This window comes from Capricornis sumatraensis, chromosome 17 (genome assembly GCF_032405125.1).
Source record: "Capricornis sumatraensis isolate serow.1 chromosome 17, serow.2, whole genome shotgun sequence".
Lineage (NCBI taxonomy): Eukaryota > Metazoa > Chordata > Mammalia > Artiodactyla > Bovidae > Capricornis > Capricornis sumatraensis.
This window is the reverse complement of record NC_091085.1, coordinates 26,724,682-26,743,548: the sequence shown is the minus strand read 5'-3', so window position 1 is coordinate 26,743,548 and position 18,867 is coordinate 26,724,682. Positions and strand designations below refer to the sequence as shown.

General features: G+C 39.9%; 1 protein-coding gene across 1 annotated transcript in view; it reads right to left on the bottom strand.

The window, feature by feature from the left end:
* Positions 1–216: 216 nt before the first annotated feature.
* Positions 217–18,867, bottom strand: part of SLC7A11 (solute carrier family 7 member 11) — an 83,827-nt gene continuing 65,176 nt past the window's right edge. The window contains exons 7-12 of the mRNA XM_068990250.1: positions 15,770–15,893; positions 13,759–13,862; positions 12,922–13,018; positions 11,036–11,185; positions 9,389–9,566; positions 217–284 (exon numbers count right to left, since the gene is read on the bottom strand). Coding sequence (XP_068846351.1) covers positions 217–284; positions 9,389–9,566; positions 11,036–11,185; positions 12,922–13,018; positions 13,759–13,862; positions 15,770–15,893 — 721 coding nt within the window. The remainder of the gene's footprint in view (positions 285–9,388; positions 9,567–11,035; positions 11,186–12,921; positions 13,019–13,758; positions 13,863–15,769; positions 15,894–18,867) is intronic.

Below are 18,867 nucleotides of genomic sequence, written 5' to 3'. Positions count from 1 at the left end.
AGAACTACATGGAGTAATAACTAAATTTCTTAGTAACCCCTTTGAAAACACTGGAAAATTAAATAGAAATAACCAATTCCTTTAGTCCATCCCCAAAGTTGCAATCCTCTGGATTTTCATAAAATGGAGTGAAGGTCCTTTTTTTTTTTTTTTTGTTTCAGCCTTTGGGCAGAAACAAAGCCAAGGATTGCATGCCAAGATTTCAAATGCATTAATTCATAATTTATGGCAATCTTCTTCTGGCACAACTTCCAGTATTATTTGTAATGTTCTGGTTATAATGTCTACAAAGAAATAAAGAAGAGAAATTTAAAATGCACAGATATCAGAAATACATATAAACAACAAAATGCAAGTTATTTGGGGTTGAATATTGAAAACCCACAACCACCAATTTCATAGAGCACTTTCAAGAAATATTTATTTCATTAGAATCCTATCATGCTCAATTAATTTACATGTCACCTCTGTAACTTCCTATGATGGCTTCTCAGCAAGAGTACATTAATATTTTGTTTTCAGATAAAGACTTTTATTCATGAACCATGAATAAAATGGCTGAAAATCTTTGAGACAATAGGACCAAGGTATAAATAAATGTTCAAAACTACACTTCATCTTAAGTCTAAAATTGGTTTGTTGTTTTTGCACCTACAAGAGTACATCCAATTCTGCAGCAAAATCAGAAAATCAGAATATAATTTCCAGTCTCAACTTGTAGTATATTATTGAGCAAATATATTATCTCCTAGGTGGGGCCTCATTTGCTTCATCAATAGAATGGAGGACCTGGGAATGACATCAGCAAGACAGAGGGCAGGGATGCTTATCTTCTCCCCCTAAACCAAGCAAACAAAAAAGGAAAACCAAGAGCAATAAACAGATACAAATGGAAGAAAACATCTCAGGCAAAGCTCTAGACAATACAGAAGCAGTAGCAAAAAACAAGGCGAGCTCAAAAATCAAGGATGGCCACAAAGGAAAATAAAGGAAGCGTTTTGCTCCCATTATCCCATCTCCCTGGAGGGAACTGCTAGGCACCGGAAGGAATCCTTTCAGAGGAAGGTCACCACATGAGGAGAAGGAGAGCAGAAGGGCTACAGCAAGCCTCACCATCGTGGGTGTTAGCAGCTTTGGGTACAAGGGTATCTCAGTCTTCAGTGATGCTGACCCTAGCTGATGGAGCAGTCTGTAGTATCAAGGCTCTGGGCTCTGGATCTACTCCCAGAGGCTGGAGCTGTTCCCGAGGTGAGACCTGCCCTCAAGGGTCCCAGTTGTTGCTGTGCCCCACTCTCACAGATTGGTACCACAGCACACCTCCCCATATGAGACCAGAGCCGCCACTGTTCTTTGCCCACCCCAGTCCCAGGTTAGGGCTTGGCTCCACCATTACCAAGGCAACCTTCCTGTCCTGAGCCCTGCCTTGGCAGGCAGGGGGGTTAAGGCTCAGATCCATCATTGCTGGGACTAGGCTGCCGGTACCCTGAGCTTCACCCCTATCCCAGATTGAGGCTCTTGAACCATCACTGCCGGGGGGCTACCCATCAGGTTTCAGGTCAGGGCTCTGACCCATCAAGACTGGGACTAGGCTACCACTGCCCTGAACCTCCCAACCCAGGTCAAGGCTCTGAGCTGTCACTGCCAGGGCCTTGCTACCACTGCCCTGTGCCCAGTTCCCCAGAGTCTCAATACATAGCTCTAACAAACTACTGGGGTTGTACCACTGCCATTCTGTGAGTGTTCTGCATGGTGGGGAGGGGTGGGGGCAGACTTGAGACTTTAACCTACCATTCCAAGGCGGCACTACTACTGCATTCTGCCTTCTGAGCCCAAGCCACCAGTGCACCTTGTCATCCCAGGGCCCTTGTCACTGTCTTATCCCCTCCCCTCCTCACAAGTCACAGCAGAGAGCCTGTGAAACCCAAGTGTCAGTTCCATAGGCTATGTGCACATGTCAACACCCTAGACACCTGTGCCACGCCCACAGCAACTGTGCCTAAGCTCCAGGGCCCTGGCATTGTAGTAGTTCCACGTGTGCCTGGTCCTGTGACCCCAGTTCCAATACAGCTCTGAGAGTCAGCACATCAGACCAAGCACCAAGAGGGTCTCTTCAACTAGACCTCTCCCACAGGCAAAGAGCAACCTCAGACTCTGAAGATACTAATAGCCCCATCTGCTGCCTGTCCTCTGTAGCCTTAGGCATAAGAGACCCCCTATTCTGGCCAAGATCAGCCAGTGGAGTAGCATGGAGGCTGAATCACTGTGCCTCCTCAGGAACCAAAGACACTGCATCTCACCCAACAAGTGCTCTCACAGCCACCTCCAGGGGAAAGGCTTTCCCTACTGAAGCCAGTCTGAAAAGGCCAGAAGAGGTGACTTCACCTCAAAGGCATAAACATCAGAACAAACCCATCAGAAATATGAAGGAAATATGACACCACCAAAATAATGCAATACTACTCCAGTAACTGACCCCAAGTAAATGGAGGTCTGTGAGCAAACTGAAAACAAAAACAAAAACAAAACTGAAAGTAATGATTTGAAAGAAGCCGAGTGATATACGAGAGAACACAGACAAGTCAATGAACTCAGGAATAGTCCATGAAGAGAATAAGGAATTCAACAAATAGAAATTATTTAAAAAAATCAAGAAATTCTGGAGAATAAAATACATGAAATGAAAAATGTGATAGCTTCAACATGTAGGCTCAAAAGAAACTGTGGGCTTCAAGACAGATCTCTTGGTATTATCCAGCCAGAGGAGAATATAGAAATTAAAATAAAAAAGAAGCAAGCCTATATCAACTGCGGAACATGATCTAAAGAAAGAATATCCATATTTTGGGAATCTCAGAAGAAGAGAAGGAGATGCAAAAATTTTATTTAAAAATGTAATGGGGAAAACTTTCAAATCTGGGGAGAGATATGGCCATATTTGTGTGAGAAGTTCAAAGATTCCCAAACAGATTCAACCCAAAGAGATCTTTATTGGATGCATTGTAGTGAAGCTCTCAAAAATCAGGGACACAGAGAAAATCTTGAAAGCAGCAAGACAAGAAAGAATCATCACATATGAAGGAATCTTGATATGACTATCAGCAAACTTATCAGCAGAAATCTTACAGAGATTGGGATTGGGATCCCAGGAGAGAATGCGATTATATATCCAAAATACTCAGAGGAAAAAAATCAAACAAACAAACAAACTACCACCAAGAATACTTTACCCAGAAAAGCTATCATGAAGAAATGAAGGAGAGATAAAGACTTTCCCAGACCAACAAAAGCTGAGGGAATTTGTAGCCATCAGACGTGCCCTATAAGAAATCCTAAAAGGAGTTCTTTAAGATGAGACAAAAATACACAAATCAATAACATGAAAATATGAAGAAGAGGGAACACTTCCAAATATTTTATGAAGCCAGCATTGCCATGACGGGCTTCCCTGATGGCTCAGTGGTAAAAAATCTGTCTGCAATGTGAGAGACGCAGGTTTGAACCCTGGGTCAGGAAGATCCCTTGGAGGAGAAAATGACAGCTCATTCCAGCATTCTTCCTGAAGAATTCTATGTTCGGAGGAGATTGGAGAGATACAGTCCAAAGGATTGCAAACATACGGACACAACTGAGTGAGCACATTACCCTGAAACTAAGTACAGACAAAGACACTGAAGAAAAGAACATTACAGACAAATATTTCTGGTGAATACAGATGTAAAACTTCTCAACAAAATATTAGCAATCCAAATTCAACAACACGTTAAATGGATCATTCACCCAGATCAAGGGGGATTTATCTCTGGAATGCAAGGATGCATTCAATATAGTAATGAAAGTTCTAGCCAGAGCAATTCGGAGAAGGTAATGGCACCCCACTCCAGTACTCTTGCCTGAAAAATCCCATGGACGGAGGAGCCTGGTAGGCTGCAGTCCATGGGATTCCTAGGAGTCGGACACAACTGAGTGACTTCACTTTCACTTTTCACTCTCATGCACTGGAGAAGGCAATGGCAACCCACTCCAGTGTTCTTGCCTGGAGAATCCCAGGGACGGGGGAGCCTGGTGGGCTGCTGTCCATGGAGTCACACAGAGCCAAACACGACTGAAGTGACTTAGCAGCAGCAGCAGCCAGAGCAATTAGGCAGAAAAATAAATAAAAGATGTCCATGTCAAAAACGAAGACGTAAAATAATCTCTGTTCACAGACAACATGATCTTATATATAGGAATCCCCAAAGACCAGTAAAAAGCTATTGGAACTAATAAATGAATTGCAGTAAAATTGCTGGATATAACACCAACACATAGAAATCAGTTGCATTTTCATACATTAACAATCAATTAGCTGAAAGAGAAATTAGAAAGCAAACTCACTGACAACTGTATCAAAAATTAAAACACCTAGGAATAGATAAAACCAAGGAGGTGAAAGATCTGTACACTAAAAACTACAAGACTAATGAAAGAAATTGAAGAAGGCAAACCAATGGAAAGATATCCTGTGTTTATAGGTTGAGAGGAGGTCATATTGGGGAAATGTCCACATAACCCAAGTAATCTAAAGATTCAATGCAATCCCAATCACAATTCCACTGATATTTTTCACAGGAAAAAAAAAAAAAAAACTATCCTAAAATTTGCTTAGAACCACAAAGTAATCCTAAAAGATAAGGAGAGAGTTGGAAGCATTACAATACTTGATTATATATCAAGCCATATTATAAATAGAGCAATCAAAAGAGTATGGTGTTGTCATAAAAACAGGCCTACAGATCAGTGGAGCAGAATGAAGAGTCCATACATAAACTCCCATGTATACAGCCAACTAATTTTTGACAAGAAGGCCAAGAACACACCATAGAGAACAGTTTCTTCAATAAATGTATTTGGGAAAACTATATATATATATATATATATATACCAAAAAAATAAACGAATAAGCAATATGAAACTTAACTTATACCTAATACCACTCACAAAGATTAACTTAACATAGATCCAAGATTTAAATCTAAGATCTGAAAACATAAAACTCCTAGAAGAAAACATAGGGGGAAAGATCCTTGATATTGGTCTAGGCAATGATTTCTTGGATAAATTACCAGAAACACAGGCAACAAAAACTTGTTGATTGTCCAGGAAAGCTGCAGGCCAGTGGCCTCCAACTGCATCCCTACCCATATAAGGTCTTTGGCTTTCGGGATAAATCAGTCCCACAATATTTCTTTAAATAAAGTTGAGCCACTGAGTCTGCATTTGATATTTTTAGTTATGTAAAGCCAAGCAGCAATTGTAGGATTTTTAGCTTTGCCTTTCATGTTCAGTAATTGTTTCTGAAATCAGATGAAACAACTTCTGACCCTGCAAATCTGATTTACCCAATCATGCCTGGTACAAGCATAGGAGCTACAGCCAAATGTGAATAAGCCTATTGAAGTACTGGCATAAAACCAAGCTTTCCCAGAAATCATAATAAGAATAACAGTATTTATGTTTTTTTTGAAAAGCCTTCAAAACCCTTTCACAGGCCTGGCTTCATTTCACCCTTACAGTGAAGATGATTTGACCTCTTAAGAAATGTAGACAGGCTTAAACTCATTGAAAAGCTTGCACTGCAGATTTCAGGAAGAGTCTGTCAAATGCATGTAGCAGCTTTCAGTGAAACACCATAAACAAACTGATCACTACACACTGTATGCAGACTATGCTCTTAGGACTCTGATTTTGCAAAATCACTGTCCATCACGACGGACTACAGTCACTCTGCTGGTGCTGCCCAGTGTGACCCTCTATAACTCAAGATTCTGTTTAAATACAGCTGTCCTCCACATCATGCCCGGAGCCAGAAGCATCAGCTTCCAGTCATCCCATTCAGTCTCAGCTGGGATGAGGTTTGACTGATAAAGAGAGGCAGCCAAGTAAAAGGGCTGTGGGGAAGCCTGGCTGGTGTTTGCTGGCTCTAGCTAGCTCCATGAATTTCACTACATCGGTGGGGTATCTGTTCCTTTTTCCTTGGGTCAGAAGCTCGTGCCTCTGTAAATAAATAAATAAAGATCCAGAAAAATTAAACACTCCGTCACAGATGGCGGAAAAAAGCTCTCTGCACATCCGACTGTTCCCTTAAGAGCACGTTTTTTTTTCTTCTCATCCCAGGAACGCTAAATGAAACGTGGTTCAATACTGGCATCCTGTGGCCACAGAAATTCATCAAATCTCTGAAACTCAGCTCCTCTGGTTCTGAAGTTCCCTGGCTATCTGAACTCAGCAGTCTATCTCCCTGAATGCTGTTCTGGTGACCTCTTTTTTTTTTTTTTAATGAAGCATCCTCGGTAAGATGTGTTTTGATAAACTATCATTTCACAGGGCTAATCTGTTCATGTGTATTTGGGTGAAAATATGGTATCAAGGCTAAAGAATGTTCCCCAACAGAACAATCTAATGTTAAATCTGTACACAGGGCACCAAGCAGAGGCTCTCTGGCCTCTGAGTTCACACTGAGTTTCTCTCGCCCCAAACAGAAACAGTTGGGAGAGGAGGTGAGACAGTGGTTCAGACTCTGCTGTGTTGTCTGTGTGTGTGTTTTGTTTTGGCCAAAGGCTAGGAAAATACTTGCTACAGCTGCAATAAATATTATGAACTTTCTTTATTTTACTACAAGAATGCTGCCTAAGAGGAAAATCAAGCAAAATTATGGAGGATTGTTGCTTTTTGCAGACTCACTTTCAAGGCAACTATAAAGATAAAGGGTTACAATGATCGCAGTTTAGAGGCAGATTTGCCACGCTCCCTGGGAAGACTCAATGACGTTGTTGAGAACCAAATAACCATTATGGGACAACTACTTGCTGCTGCTTTCACAAATGGCTAACACTACATTTAGAGTCCTTGGAGATGTTCAAAACGCTATTCGAGACAGAAAAATAACAGAAAACTTCAAAATTACATGAGCACGGAAAAACATCAAAGAAGGAGCAAGTAGGAAAATCAGTAGTTAATATGCACCAGCGAAGAAATGAAAGAAAATACGCACATGTTAGCAGAAGGAAAGCTTTGTTAGCGTTTTGGCTAACTACAAACAGGAGGGACAAAATGCTTATTCAATAGGGAAAGTAAAAGGAACTCCTTCTCTCATGTAATCTCTCTCATTGTTCAACTCTAAGGCAACCTGCTCTTCCTAAAATTCTGAAGGTTTTCCATGTGTTCAGGGATTTTAATTGTCTTTAGCTAGTTATTCTGAAATGGACAAAGACCTCCCAGTGGTAAATACTCATCTACTCTGAAAATTAATAACAAGCAATCCTAATGGTAAATATTGTGTAACAGGACTTGGATTTTTTTTTTTTTTTCAGAAAAAACTCTATATTTACTGCCTACAGCAGAGAAAAGTTTACTAAAACTATTCTACAGAAAACTAGTGTGATCTGACCACTGAAACAAGGATTAAATATACTGCTAGGCAATCAGTGTTCCTGTGTTAGCGCTGAAGAATCTAACTTTTATAGTAACACTTCTTTGGGGAAGAATGTTGCTAGCTAGGAAACAAAATGCTGGTATAAATAGTAGTATAAGGTCTAAAGATATCAAATCCCAAGCTAATAAAAGGTAGTAGCAGAAGTCTATGTTAAAGGACTAGCTTCTAAATGAGTTTGTGCAGCACAGTAGAGATGCAACATGTACACAAAGTTGTTGTTTGTTTTTTTATATTTAGTAACACTGACATTATTTATTAATAATTTTACCAGAACGCTCCCTGAACTTTTCACTAGGCTTTAAAAAATTAATGATGGTAAAGTAAGTAAATTAAAATGAATGAGAAGAACAAAAGAGGATTTCTAAACTCACCAGCAAGAACACATTTGCTCCTCTGGATATAGTTTTTTACTTCTTTCTCTCTTCCCCCAGGCACTCAGTATAAAAAGAACATGAATTTGAAGTCCAGCAGCTATGGCTTCAAATCCCAGGTTAATAACATGGAAACATATACACTACCATATGTAAAATAGATGGCCAGAAAGAATTTGCTGTGTGATTCAGAGAACTCAAAGTAGGACTCTGTAACAACCTAGAGGGGTGGGAAGAGATGGGGGAGGTTCAAGAGGAAGAGGACATGTGTGTTCCTAACGTACAACATGACTGATTCCTGTCGATCTATGGCAGAAACCAGTACAATATTGGAAAGCAATTATCCTTCAGTCAAAAAGAAATAAATGTTTTAAAAAGTGCTACATCTTCCTGCATTCTGGCTGTCCCATCTGGGTATAGAAATCAACAAATTCACACATGGATCTTGTGGAGGAATGAAAGAGACGGTGATGTAAGAGAGAATCTCCCAGCCCCTGACGGAGGGTCAGGCTTCTGATGGCTTTTGGCAGAGGCTATTCCTAAGTACTCTTCCTACCTACTGATTTACTACATTTTCTCCTCCCTCAACACACCCGGTCACCAAGCTCTGCTGATTTTTCATCTTTAATATCTTTCATTTTCCTGTGGACCCTGCCAACATCACCTGTATTCAGACTTTTCTCAGTTCTGCCAGGATTACTGTGATAACCACTAATCACTATTCTTGAGAATGTCTTCAGCCTCATGCTCTCTGTTCCATTCTCTTTGTCCCTCTCATCAGGATGACTTTTGGAAGGTGCAAATCTGCCCAAGTCGGAATTCTAGGTCTCCTACTTAATATCTTCATGACTTGGAACAAGTTATATGGATTCTTCCATACCATAACTCAAAATCTATAAAATATGGATAATTTTTTTCTAGCTCAGAAAGTTGATATAAGGATTAAATATGGTTATATATATGGTTATGGATTAAAGATGGTTATATATCTGTATGTTAACACATAGAAATTACTCAGTAATTGTCAACTACTCTTCTTTTCTTGATTATTCTTGTTGTTCCTATGATTCTCCATGATTCACCAGTTGGGCAATATTATAATAAAAGAAATCATGATACTTGAGAATTTTTCAGACTCTACATGACCTCCCACCAAATCTCACACCACTCATTAAGTAGTGTGTTACCATACAGAATCAATAAAGTGCATTCAGCCCAGGATAAAAACAATTAGGTAAGAGAGGGATTCAGTAGAAAAATTAGGTTTATAGTACTGCTTATAAAAATTCTATACAAAAATTTGTTCTTCTAAGAAGTGATTAAAGAAAATCAAACTAAATACCCTCAAAGGATTCAGTGACTCTACCCTAAAAATTCTTCCTGCCTTTTCTTCTTCAAGTTTTCATTAGAATGCAGTGATATATTCAAATTAGCAGTTTCCCAAGTGGTATTTTCAGACTTTAAGGTATGTATCATATATGTACACAGAGATGGGCTGTCTACAACACAGTCTCTCAAAGGTCCTAAAACTGCTTAAAAATCTTACCTGACATTCTTCTGAACCACTTGGGTTTCTTGTCCCATATAATAAAGAGATAGTAGGCAGGAATCCCAGTCAGAGTGATGATGAAGCCGATCCCTGTACTAAATGGATCTGAATAAAGGGAAAGGGCCACCATGAAGAGACACGTGAAGGAAAACAAAGCTGGGATGAACAGCGGCACCTGGAACAAAGCGAAAAAGAAAACCACTTCAAGCATGGCTTAGGAGACAGAAGGTAGATCCGAGTTGAGCACTGCAGTCATGAGATCAGGTGATACACTTTGATCACGCGACCAGGTGACAGGCACCATCCTACTTACCTTCCTACGAAAATCTCTTGAGTAGGGCACAGAGCAGATACTGATTTGAAAACACTCCTTCAAATTAAAAATAAATCTTTGGGTAGAACAAAATCTAAGAATAAATAAGTGTGTTTCATTAGAGACGTTCTGTTTGAGTTATTTTACTAGTTAAGTACCATTATGATTTATGTTTCTGATTGTAAAAGATTGCTTCTTTGATAATTATGATTAGAATCCACTTTAATGTAGAGCCAAGAGCACAGGCTGCTTGTTACATGATAAAGCCTTTCAGTGCATATTGATTTTCTGTTGGAGATTCACAATACAAACTGACAGGGATAAAATAGGCCAACTCCTATTCAACCACTAATAAAGATGTCGCCAGCATTAGGTAATGAATATAATTAGAAAAAAATGCTGACAACATGATGGACAACATTATCTGTGTTATTTCTTAAAAGCAAATACATAGTGAGTTCAAATCAAACCATGAACATTCAAGGCTGAAGGAGATGAGAAGCATATTCGTCAGCCTTCCCAAAAGGAAATGCATCGTTATGGTAAATGGATGTTTTATTAAGTGGTAAATTCAGACATCTTCACTTTCTTAAGTATTTTACATCTCTATTACTTCTGGAGTGCATGATGCAGAAAAGGGCCAATGTAACAAGTCATAACATTCAAGAATACTCAAAATGCCTTTTTTGAAAAGCAGCATCCTTTTTAGAGGCTTCCCTAGTAATGCTAGCGGTAAATAATTGGCCTGCCAATGCAGGAGATGCAAGAGAAGTAGTTTTGATCCCTGGTTTTTGAAGACCCTCTGGAGAAGGAAATGATATTCCACTCCAGTATTCTTGCCTGGAAAATCCCATGGACAGAAGAGCCTGGCGGGCTACAGTCCATGAGATCACAAAGAGTCAGACATGATTTAGTTATTAAATAACAACAATTCCTTTTTAGAGTATTAATTAGTGATGATTTCATATGTATCTGCCTCACTCTTTCTCAGCATGATTGTCCACAACTATTCAGCATAAAAGAGTAATCTGTACTTTGAATGTATCAGATCATTAGGCATATTAATGAAAAATCAATGTAATGACCATTTAATATTAATACTCCTTTTCCAAAGTGCAACATACAAAGCTCAGTACATCACAAACAAGCTAATCAACCATTTTTCCAAACTAAAATAAATCCCATATGAAGGCATTACCTGCAAGAGTTAAATGTTTTATTTTAGAGGATTCTGCCCTCTGCCCAAGCTTCTCATCATCAAGTTATGACAAAGAGAGGACCAGATATTAGGAGGAAGATTTATGTAAACCCATGAAGATTGCTGAGGTTACCTTGAAAGGACGATGCATATCTGGGCGTTTGTATCGAAGATAAATCAGCCCAGCAACTGCCAGCCCAATAAAAAGCCACCTGGCAAAACTGAGGAAACTCAGAAGACTGTAGAGGTCTCCAGAGAAGAGCATTATCATTGTCAAAGGGTGCTGGGGGAAGGAAGAAAAAAATCACACTCAGTGAGTTAAAAGGGAACAAACATGATAATAAGCAATGACATCACTGTACAATATTATTGTATTTTCCAAATGACTATTTTCCCTGGTTAACTAGGATCGTGATTAAAATCTATACTCAACTACCCTCCTAGCTATATCTTACTCTTTACTCCTACATACACACATACATGGATGTGTTATTTTTTGTTGTTTTTCATTAAGAGAATGTGTTTTCCAAGAGTAAAACACAGGACACTCAATAACTCAAAATTTAAAGATCCAGAGGGCAGAGATGGTTAATAACTAACAATAAAAATTAAAAGTGTATCCAATACAAAAATTTACAGAAAGCTCTGTGAATGGTGTCTGGTGAGCCCCTGGCTATGCACATACAGGAAAGACAGCCACTTCTAGGTGACTGTGTGGTCTCCTGAATGCAAAACATGACTTTTCTTTCCCCCACACTTCCTTTCCCCATGTGCCTGCCACGTATGACCCTCAAGACCACAGAAAAGAATGAAGCGCAGAGATCAGCATAGCAAGTCTCTCCAGCTGCACATACCAAGGACGGCATGACTGATAGCGGAAGCTAAAAGGGAAAAAATCCTCTTCACCAAATAAATACATTCTGTTTCCAAAGTGACGTAAACTTCCAGATGCCACACAGAGTAAACATACTTGACAAAGAAATTTCAAGGAGACATTTTGAAACAAATGAAATTCATGGGAAAAAAAAAACATGTTTCAATGCATTCTATGGTGGTCCTGACAGCAGATTCCATCTGAGAAAAATGTTACAAAATAGTAAATAAAAAGGAATATAATATTGCCAATGAGGATTTGAAGACTTGCACACCTTACATAGTCTTCTGTATCCCACATTTTGCAAATACTTTTCTCTGCATAAAGAATCCTACAGCTCCAGTTTAAATTGTGGTGCTTTTATTTTTTCCCTTTAGGCTGCCCTCAAAAGTCTCACTTTTAAGCACAGAATCACTTCAGTGTCTAGGATTTCATTGACTTTTTCTATAAATCTGTATGTGTTGATGAGACATCTGGATATTTGGGGACTGTAGCTTTTAGCTCCACTTTCAATAAGTAGAATTAGGACTTTTTACTCTAAACCATTTTCTGTGAAGGTTCTAAGTCATTTGCAAAAGCCCAGGTAATCATTTCCTTTCCATTTCACAAATTTTTACAAAGTTGAAAGATAAGTGACTTGGTTATTGCTCCAAAGCATCAAACATGCATCAGAACTGATAAAGAATCTGCCTGCAATGCAGGAGACCCCGGTTCCATTCCTGGGTTGGGAAGATCCCCTGGAGAAGGGATAGGGTACCCAATCCAGGGTTCTTGGGCTTCCCTGATGGCTCACATGGTAAAGAATCCGCCTACAATGTGGGAGACCTGGGTTCAATCCCTGGGTTGGGAAGATCCCCTGGAGAAGGGCATGGAACCCACTCCTGTATTCTTGCCTGGAGAATCCCCATGAACAGAGGAGCCTGGAGGGCTACAGTCCATGGGGTCACAAAGAGTTGGACACACCTGAGCAACTAAGCACAGCACAGCATACTAGATAAAGGGAAGCAATGGAAAGCATCCTGCCTCTCTAACGCCGCCATGATACAAAGAGAGCCAATTTAGAGATGAATGAGAACAGAAAGAAATCCTCCTTACTAACCTGTCCTTTGAGGCTATATCTAGATACACATGTTAATATGCATTACCAAAACAATAACAGCTGGCAGAGGAGTATGCTTCCGGATGTGAATCATGGAGAGGATTTCTGGAAGGTGACCCTCCCGGGATGCAACATAGAATAACCTGATGGGAGAAAAATGTGTAATTGATCATTTCCAAGGGGGAAAATCCAGAAATCTAAGAGAAAACTTGCACCTTCTTTGCACCAAATGGTGATTACTTAGGTTTTGCTTTTTAAAGTAGAGTACATTATGAGAAATCATATTTTGGTTTTTATAAATATCTGCCAAAATATGATTCCTTGAGGAGAAACAATAGCAACATCCGACTCAGTACAGCTGTGCCCCCATATACATAGCTGGTAGGGAATTTAGTTCTAGGTTCCTATTATTACCTGTGTGCTGTCAAACAACATACACACACACACCAAATATTCATATTTATCTGATTGGGTTTTCATCATATTAAATCAAAAGGAATTTCTAGATGAAACAAAACAAAAGGGATACAGATGGTGGGATGGTGATTTCTTGTGTCTATTGGTTTACTTTTCCTTGTCATCTTTTCTTTAGAGAAACCAAAGATTTTGTTACTAGATATAAAATGCTGTTGTTATAGACGTACATCCAAAACAAAAAAAACAAAAAAAAACCCTCGATGCCTGGCTTCAGAGAAGGCTATGAGCAGACAAGCAGTGCCCTCTAATGGACAGAGTAGGACGTGCTGAGGAAGACTTCAATCTCGCAGGTCACTTTAAAAACAACAGGTTTGGAGGCACTATTTCTTTTCTTCTTAAACTTATCCTTATCACATCCCATCTCAAAAACAGAAATGCGTTTCTAGAAAGGCTTGAACTCACTCACCTGGAGACAGCAAACACACCACCATTCATGGAGCCAAAGCAGGAGAGGGCAACAAAGATCGGAACTGCTAATGAGAAATTTCCCAGGAGCCGCTCAGAAAAGGTCTAGTGAAAGGCAGAAGGGGGCAAATTAATGCTTTGCCAGAAAGTAGAATAAAATGAAACAGTTTAGGCCAAACTCGCTCCATGGCTCTCTGTTCACCTGGTGATACGTGTGTGTTTTACAATCCTTCTTTTGGGTTAGGGTCAGACTAACCTCTTAGGATAATAAAGGCAGGTAGCCTTGCTTGCTACAAAACTATGGACAACGGTCTAAACAAGCACCTTTCCTCTACCTTCAAAAAGCAGTGATCCATTTATCAAATCTATCAACTATGATATCTATTGTCTCTGACTCTGGGAAGTAAAAAAAAAAAAAAAGCTCAGTTCAGAATTTCTCCTTTTGGAGACAGAAATCCTTCTGTATGATACCTTCTCTTTAGTCGGGAAAGCCACGTATTTATAGTGAAGTACAAAGGCAGACTGAGGAGTGTTGCAGATACTTATTCCATATACCAATCCTAGTTTCATGACTTAGAAGTGTGATGAGAAATAAGTGATGACTTAATATGTGTATCATAGATAAGAACCATTCTGAAAATCTTTTGCCCCAGAAAAATCACATCAGCTGCATCTCTGTTTATCAAGTCAATCCCACCCTCTCAGGATCTGCCAATTCCTTCTGTAGTTTCTTATTAAAAGGTTAGAATACCAATACAAGTCTGAGGAAATCAAGTCATAGAAAATATAAAGGAGGAATGAAGTTTATGACATTTCCTTTTATTCTATGGCATGTGCAAGACTGCAAATTTTCATGAAAGATATATTTAAAAAAAAAGATGTGGGATTCTTTACTTGTCCTTGAGCAACTGGCGCTATGTAATTAATGGACCACATTACGCTCAGAGACTAAGTGCTGCCCTTTGTCTAGTAAGATGAGATGACGACCTGACATCAGAAAGCTCTGTGCATTTGGTTGTCTGGTAGAAGTTACAGCAGTGGGCAAAGTCTTCTTCAATACAGTGAACTCATACATAGGTTCACGAAATGGGATAATTTATTCCCTGTGGGTGTTCCCTGCAGATGATTATTATGAGGTAATAGTGACTATTTTAAAAGGAACTGACATCTAGTGGCGGAAAGTTCTTTTTTTCCACCCTTCATTGTTACAAGGTCATGAATGAGTGCTCTCTTACCAGCTAAGTTTTTATACCAAAAAGTCTGTGTCACAGAAGAGCAGTCCCATAACATGACCTCTGGAAGCAAAAGATGGTCTTGAAGTCAAATAAATTTTGGAAAATGCTGTGAAATTATAAGTATCCACTTCTTTAGGAGTTAAAATACACATTAGCTTCTGTGATATTCTGAGAAGTACAATAAAAATGACATCTGTTTAACTTTGAATAACTCTATTTCCCCAAATTAATAATATCCTAGGAGCTGGTATTCAAAAAGATATATATACTAGGAAAAAAAAAATGCATATGGTCTACTTGGAAATTCTAAAGTGATACTGTGGGAAAAAGATTTTAAGTTAGCATTTAAAAAGTGTCTAAACAGGAAAGAGTACAGAATAAATTGCAATTTGCATATCCCCAAAATGAATTCATTTGAATTCAGTAACTGCCCACCTGTACTTAAAGACACATTGGAAGAATAATGCCTTCTATTCAATGTGTGTGTGTGGAAATGTGTTTTCAAGCTGGCATATGTGGACATATTTTACATGAAATTAATAAAACAGAAATCGTATAGGATTGTAGTTGTATCAACGGCTACAGCTGTAGCTATAGCTGTAGTTTAGTTAAATGGAATATGCTAAGGTATGTCCTAAATTTTTAAAATATTCATTATCATTCAGTTCAAAAAAATTACTAAATTACCAAAACACTTTCCACTGGACGGAACTACTATAAAACTGCATCAATTCATTAGCCTGAATTCAAACTGGCATTAGCCCAGCTTAGACTTACCACGGCCACTGCATTTGAAAGCATCAGTTCCTCGGCGCTAATGGTTGTGAAGTAGGCCACGTTTGTTAGCACGTAGCCAACAGTGACGACGGTCATGGATATACATATTGCAAGGGGGACGGTTCTGAAATGCACACAGGAGTCGCTTATTAGTCATCTCTTGTTAGCCACTTCTCTGAGACCAAAGAAAATAGCAGGCTCATTCAAAGCAAGGAAGAAACGGTATGGATAATTACAGGCTCTGTTCAGCTGGGTGAAGTTCCACATAGTCCTTTGTAATTTAATGAGGTCCACGAGGGGAGGTACTACATTTGTCGTGTCTACTGCTCTGCCCCAGAACACATGGGTCTTTTACTCCATAGATCTTAGAGCAGTGTTTCCCACACTTGAGCACGCATCTACCTGGAGGGTTTGTTAGAACACAGATTGCTGAGCCCACCTCAAGAATTTCTGATTCAGGAGGATTTGCATCTGTAACACCTCCCTGGGTGATTCTAGTGCTGCTGCCCAGGGTACCACACTTTAAGATCCACTGGCCTTTCAAATGCCTTTCAAATACTAATTCACTTGGCTTGACAACCTTTCTAAAACAAGTTTCCAAAAAGGTCTTTTGCGTTCAGTGTTTTCCCCTTCAGTAATTCTCCTTACCATCAAATTAGTGTACAGTATTGGAAGCATGGGAACAGGATATATCTACCTTTCTAAATGATGGCAATAATAATTTCGTACATAACACAAAAAGCCTAAAAGTGCTTCCAATAATGGTTTTGCACTGCCCTGCTGTGAGTTCAAAGGAAGCTCAAGATCATGAGCATCTATTAAAGCCGTAGCACAGACAATCCCATGAAATTAGAGGCGACATGCTGTGAAGTACGGACGACCGGACAGCACTGACACCACGCGGCATCATGAAGTATCCGGCACAAAAGCAAAGTTATGTCTTCATTTAACATACTTGGAGAGCCAGGAAGTTACTGACCCTAATAATTTGATTCCATGTTACCGATACACATTACTTGCTTAACATAATCACCTCTTCAGACTCTTTCCGGTTCAAGCAACTTAAACCTTCAGCTCCCTGCACAAAGGCTGATGCGTTTTCTTTTTTAGCCATAGAACTTATCAGCCCTCATGGAGCCTTAACCCTGCTGGATGCCACTAATGAAGACCTCCATATAATTTCTTCCAAGATGAAAATACAGTTCTGAAAACAGGAAGGAAAAAAAGGCACAGCCTGCCTCATTCCCCAAGCTGGGTGTGTTGAGCACACGAAGTCCCAGCTCATTATGCTGAATATCCCGTTGAGAACAGGCAAACCCAGCAGTCAGCAACTGCCATTCATTATGGTGCTTGGAGCCTGACACTTCCACTGATCCCCAAAGCCTTAAGCCTCGATGGGGAAACACACTGACCTCTAAAATCCTGGCATCCTAACAGGAAAGGAGCAGATGTTCCCCTTCCCCAGTATGAAGAGGGTCCTATGGAATTTGCTGTTCACACCATAACACTCATTGCTCATTGTGATTGATAAATGCTAAGTGTAAGCAAAGGAAATCACTGGGCCAATACAAAACAGAGGGGTAAATGGCATAGGGCAAATTAAAGATGAATCCTGTTTCTTTGGGTGCTTCCCTGGTGGCACTAGTGGTAAAGAACCTGCCTTCCAATACAGGAGATATAAGAGATATGGGTTTGATCCTAGGGTGGGGAAGATCCCCTGGAGGAGGGCATGGCAACCCACTCCAGTAATCTTGCCTGGAGAATCCCATGTAAGAGGAGCCAGGCAGGCTATAGTCCCTGGGGTCACCAAGAGCTGGACACAGCTGAAGTGACTTAGCACACAAGGATGCCTGTTTCTTTGAAAGAGAGGTGGCAGATCAATGCAAAGGCGGAAGCAGCTGAGCAAGAAGGTGAATAGGCCGCTTTTCAACCACTCGCTGTATTCCTTTAAATTTGAATCCCTAAGCTTCTATAACATCCCAAATGGGGTTCTGAGTTCTTTCTGTGGAGGAGGGAAGCAGAGAGGGAGAGACTCTCTAGAGATTCCTCGCAAGAGGATTAAGAAATACGAAGGCTCTGCTAATAAAAAGTCAAATGATTTATTGTTCAGTGCAGTGAAGGTACCTAACCTGTACTGTCAGTTACATTATGCTGCCACAGAGCAGAAAGAAGCGAGTCTGAAATTTGATGGTGGCTCTCCCAGCAGAGACAGGACTTCCCTGGTGGCTCAGAGGGTAAAGCACCTACCTACAATGCGGGAGACCTGGGCTCAATCCCTGGGTCGGGAAGATCTTCTGGAGAAGGAAATGGCAACCCACTCCAGTATTCTTGCCTGGAAAATCCCATGGATGGAGGAGCCTGGTAAGCTACTACAGTCCATGGGGTCGCAAAGAGTCGGACATGGCTGAGCAAATTCACTCTCACTCCCAGCAGAGAACCTAGCCTCCCAAGGCAACTTCCCTGTTTCCTGCCCAGAGATTACCATTTTTTCTGAGGGGGGATTTCTAAACTGACTCCAGCAGAAGGGATCCTAAAAAAAAACTGAAGTTTCCAGGTTAGTTTCCCTTTCTTTTTTTCCTTCCTCAACTTGTCAATAACAAAAACAACAGCAGCAACTCTGCCATGTACCCCCTACTTTACATATTTGTCTCATTTTATTCTTGAAAAATTCTGTGATTTAGGAGCACCATCACCATTTTATATATGAGTAAATGAAGTCTTAGTTTAAAGAACTGTTCAGAATACACAGCTGAGAAGTAGAACCTCAGAATTCAGCCACAGATTTAGCCTACCTTGAAGTCAAAGCCCTTAAAACCACTAAAGAATACTCTTTCTCATGGATGTGGGTCTTCAAACTCAATTTTCAGAGAAATCATAACTACTGAATATGTATAATGTTCATTGGAAAGCTCTCATCATGGCTGTATTCTTCATGTATTCCCTGAAAATGCAGTTTCATGTAGTATGCTGCTGCCGCTGCTGCTACTGCTGCTAAGTCGCTTCAGTTGTGTCTGACTCCATGAAAAGACTTATTCCAGGATTTTCATAAATCATGAAACATTATAGTTCTTAAGAGCTATACTTTAGTGTTTCTGTCT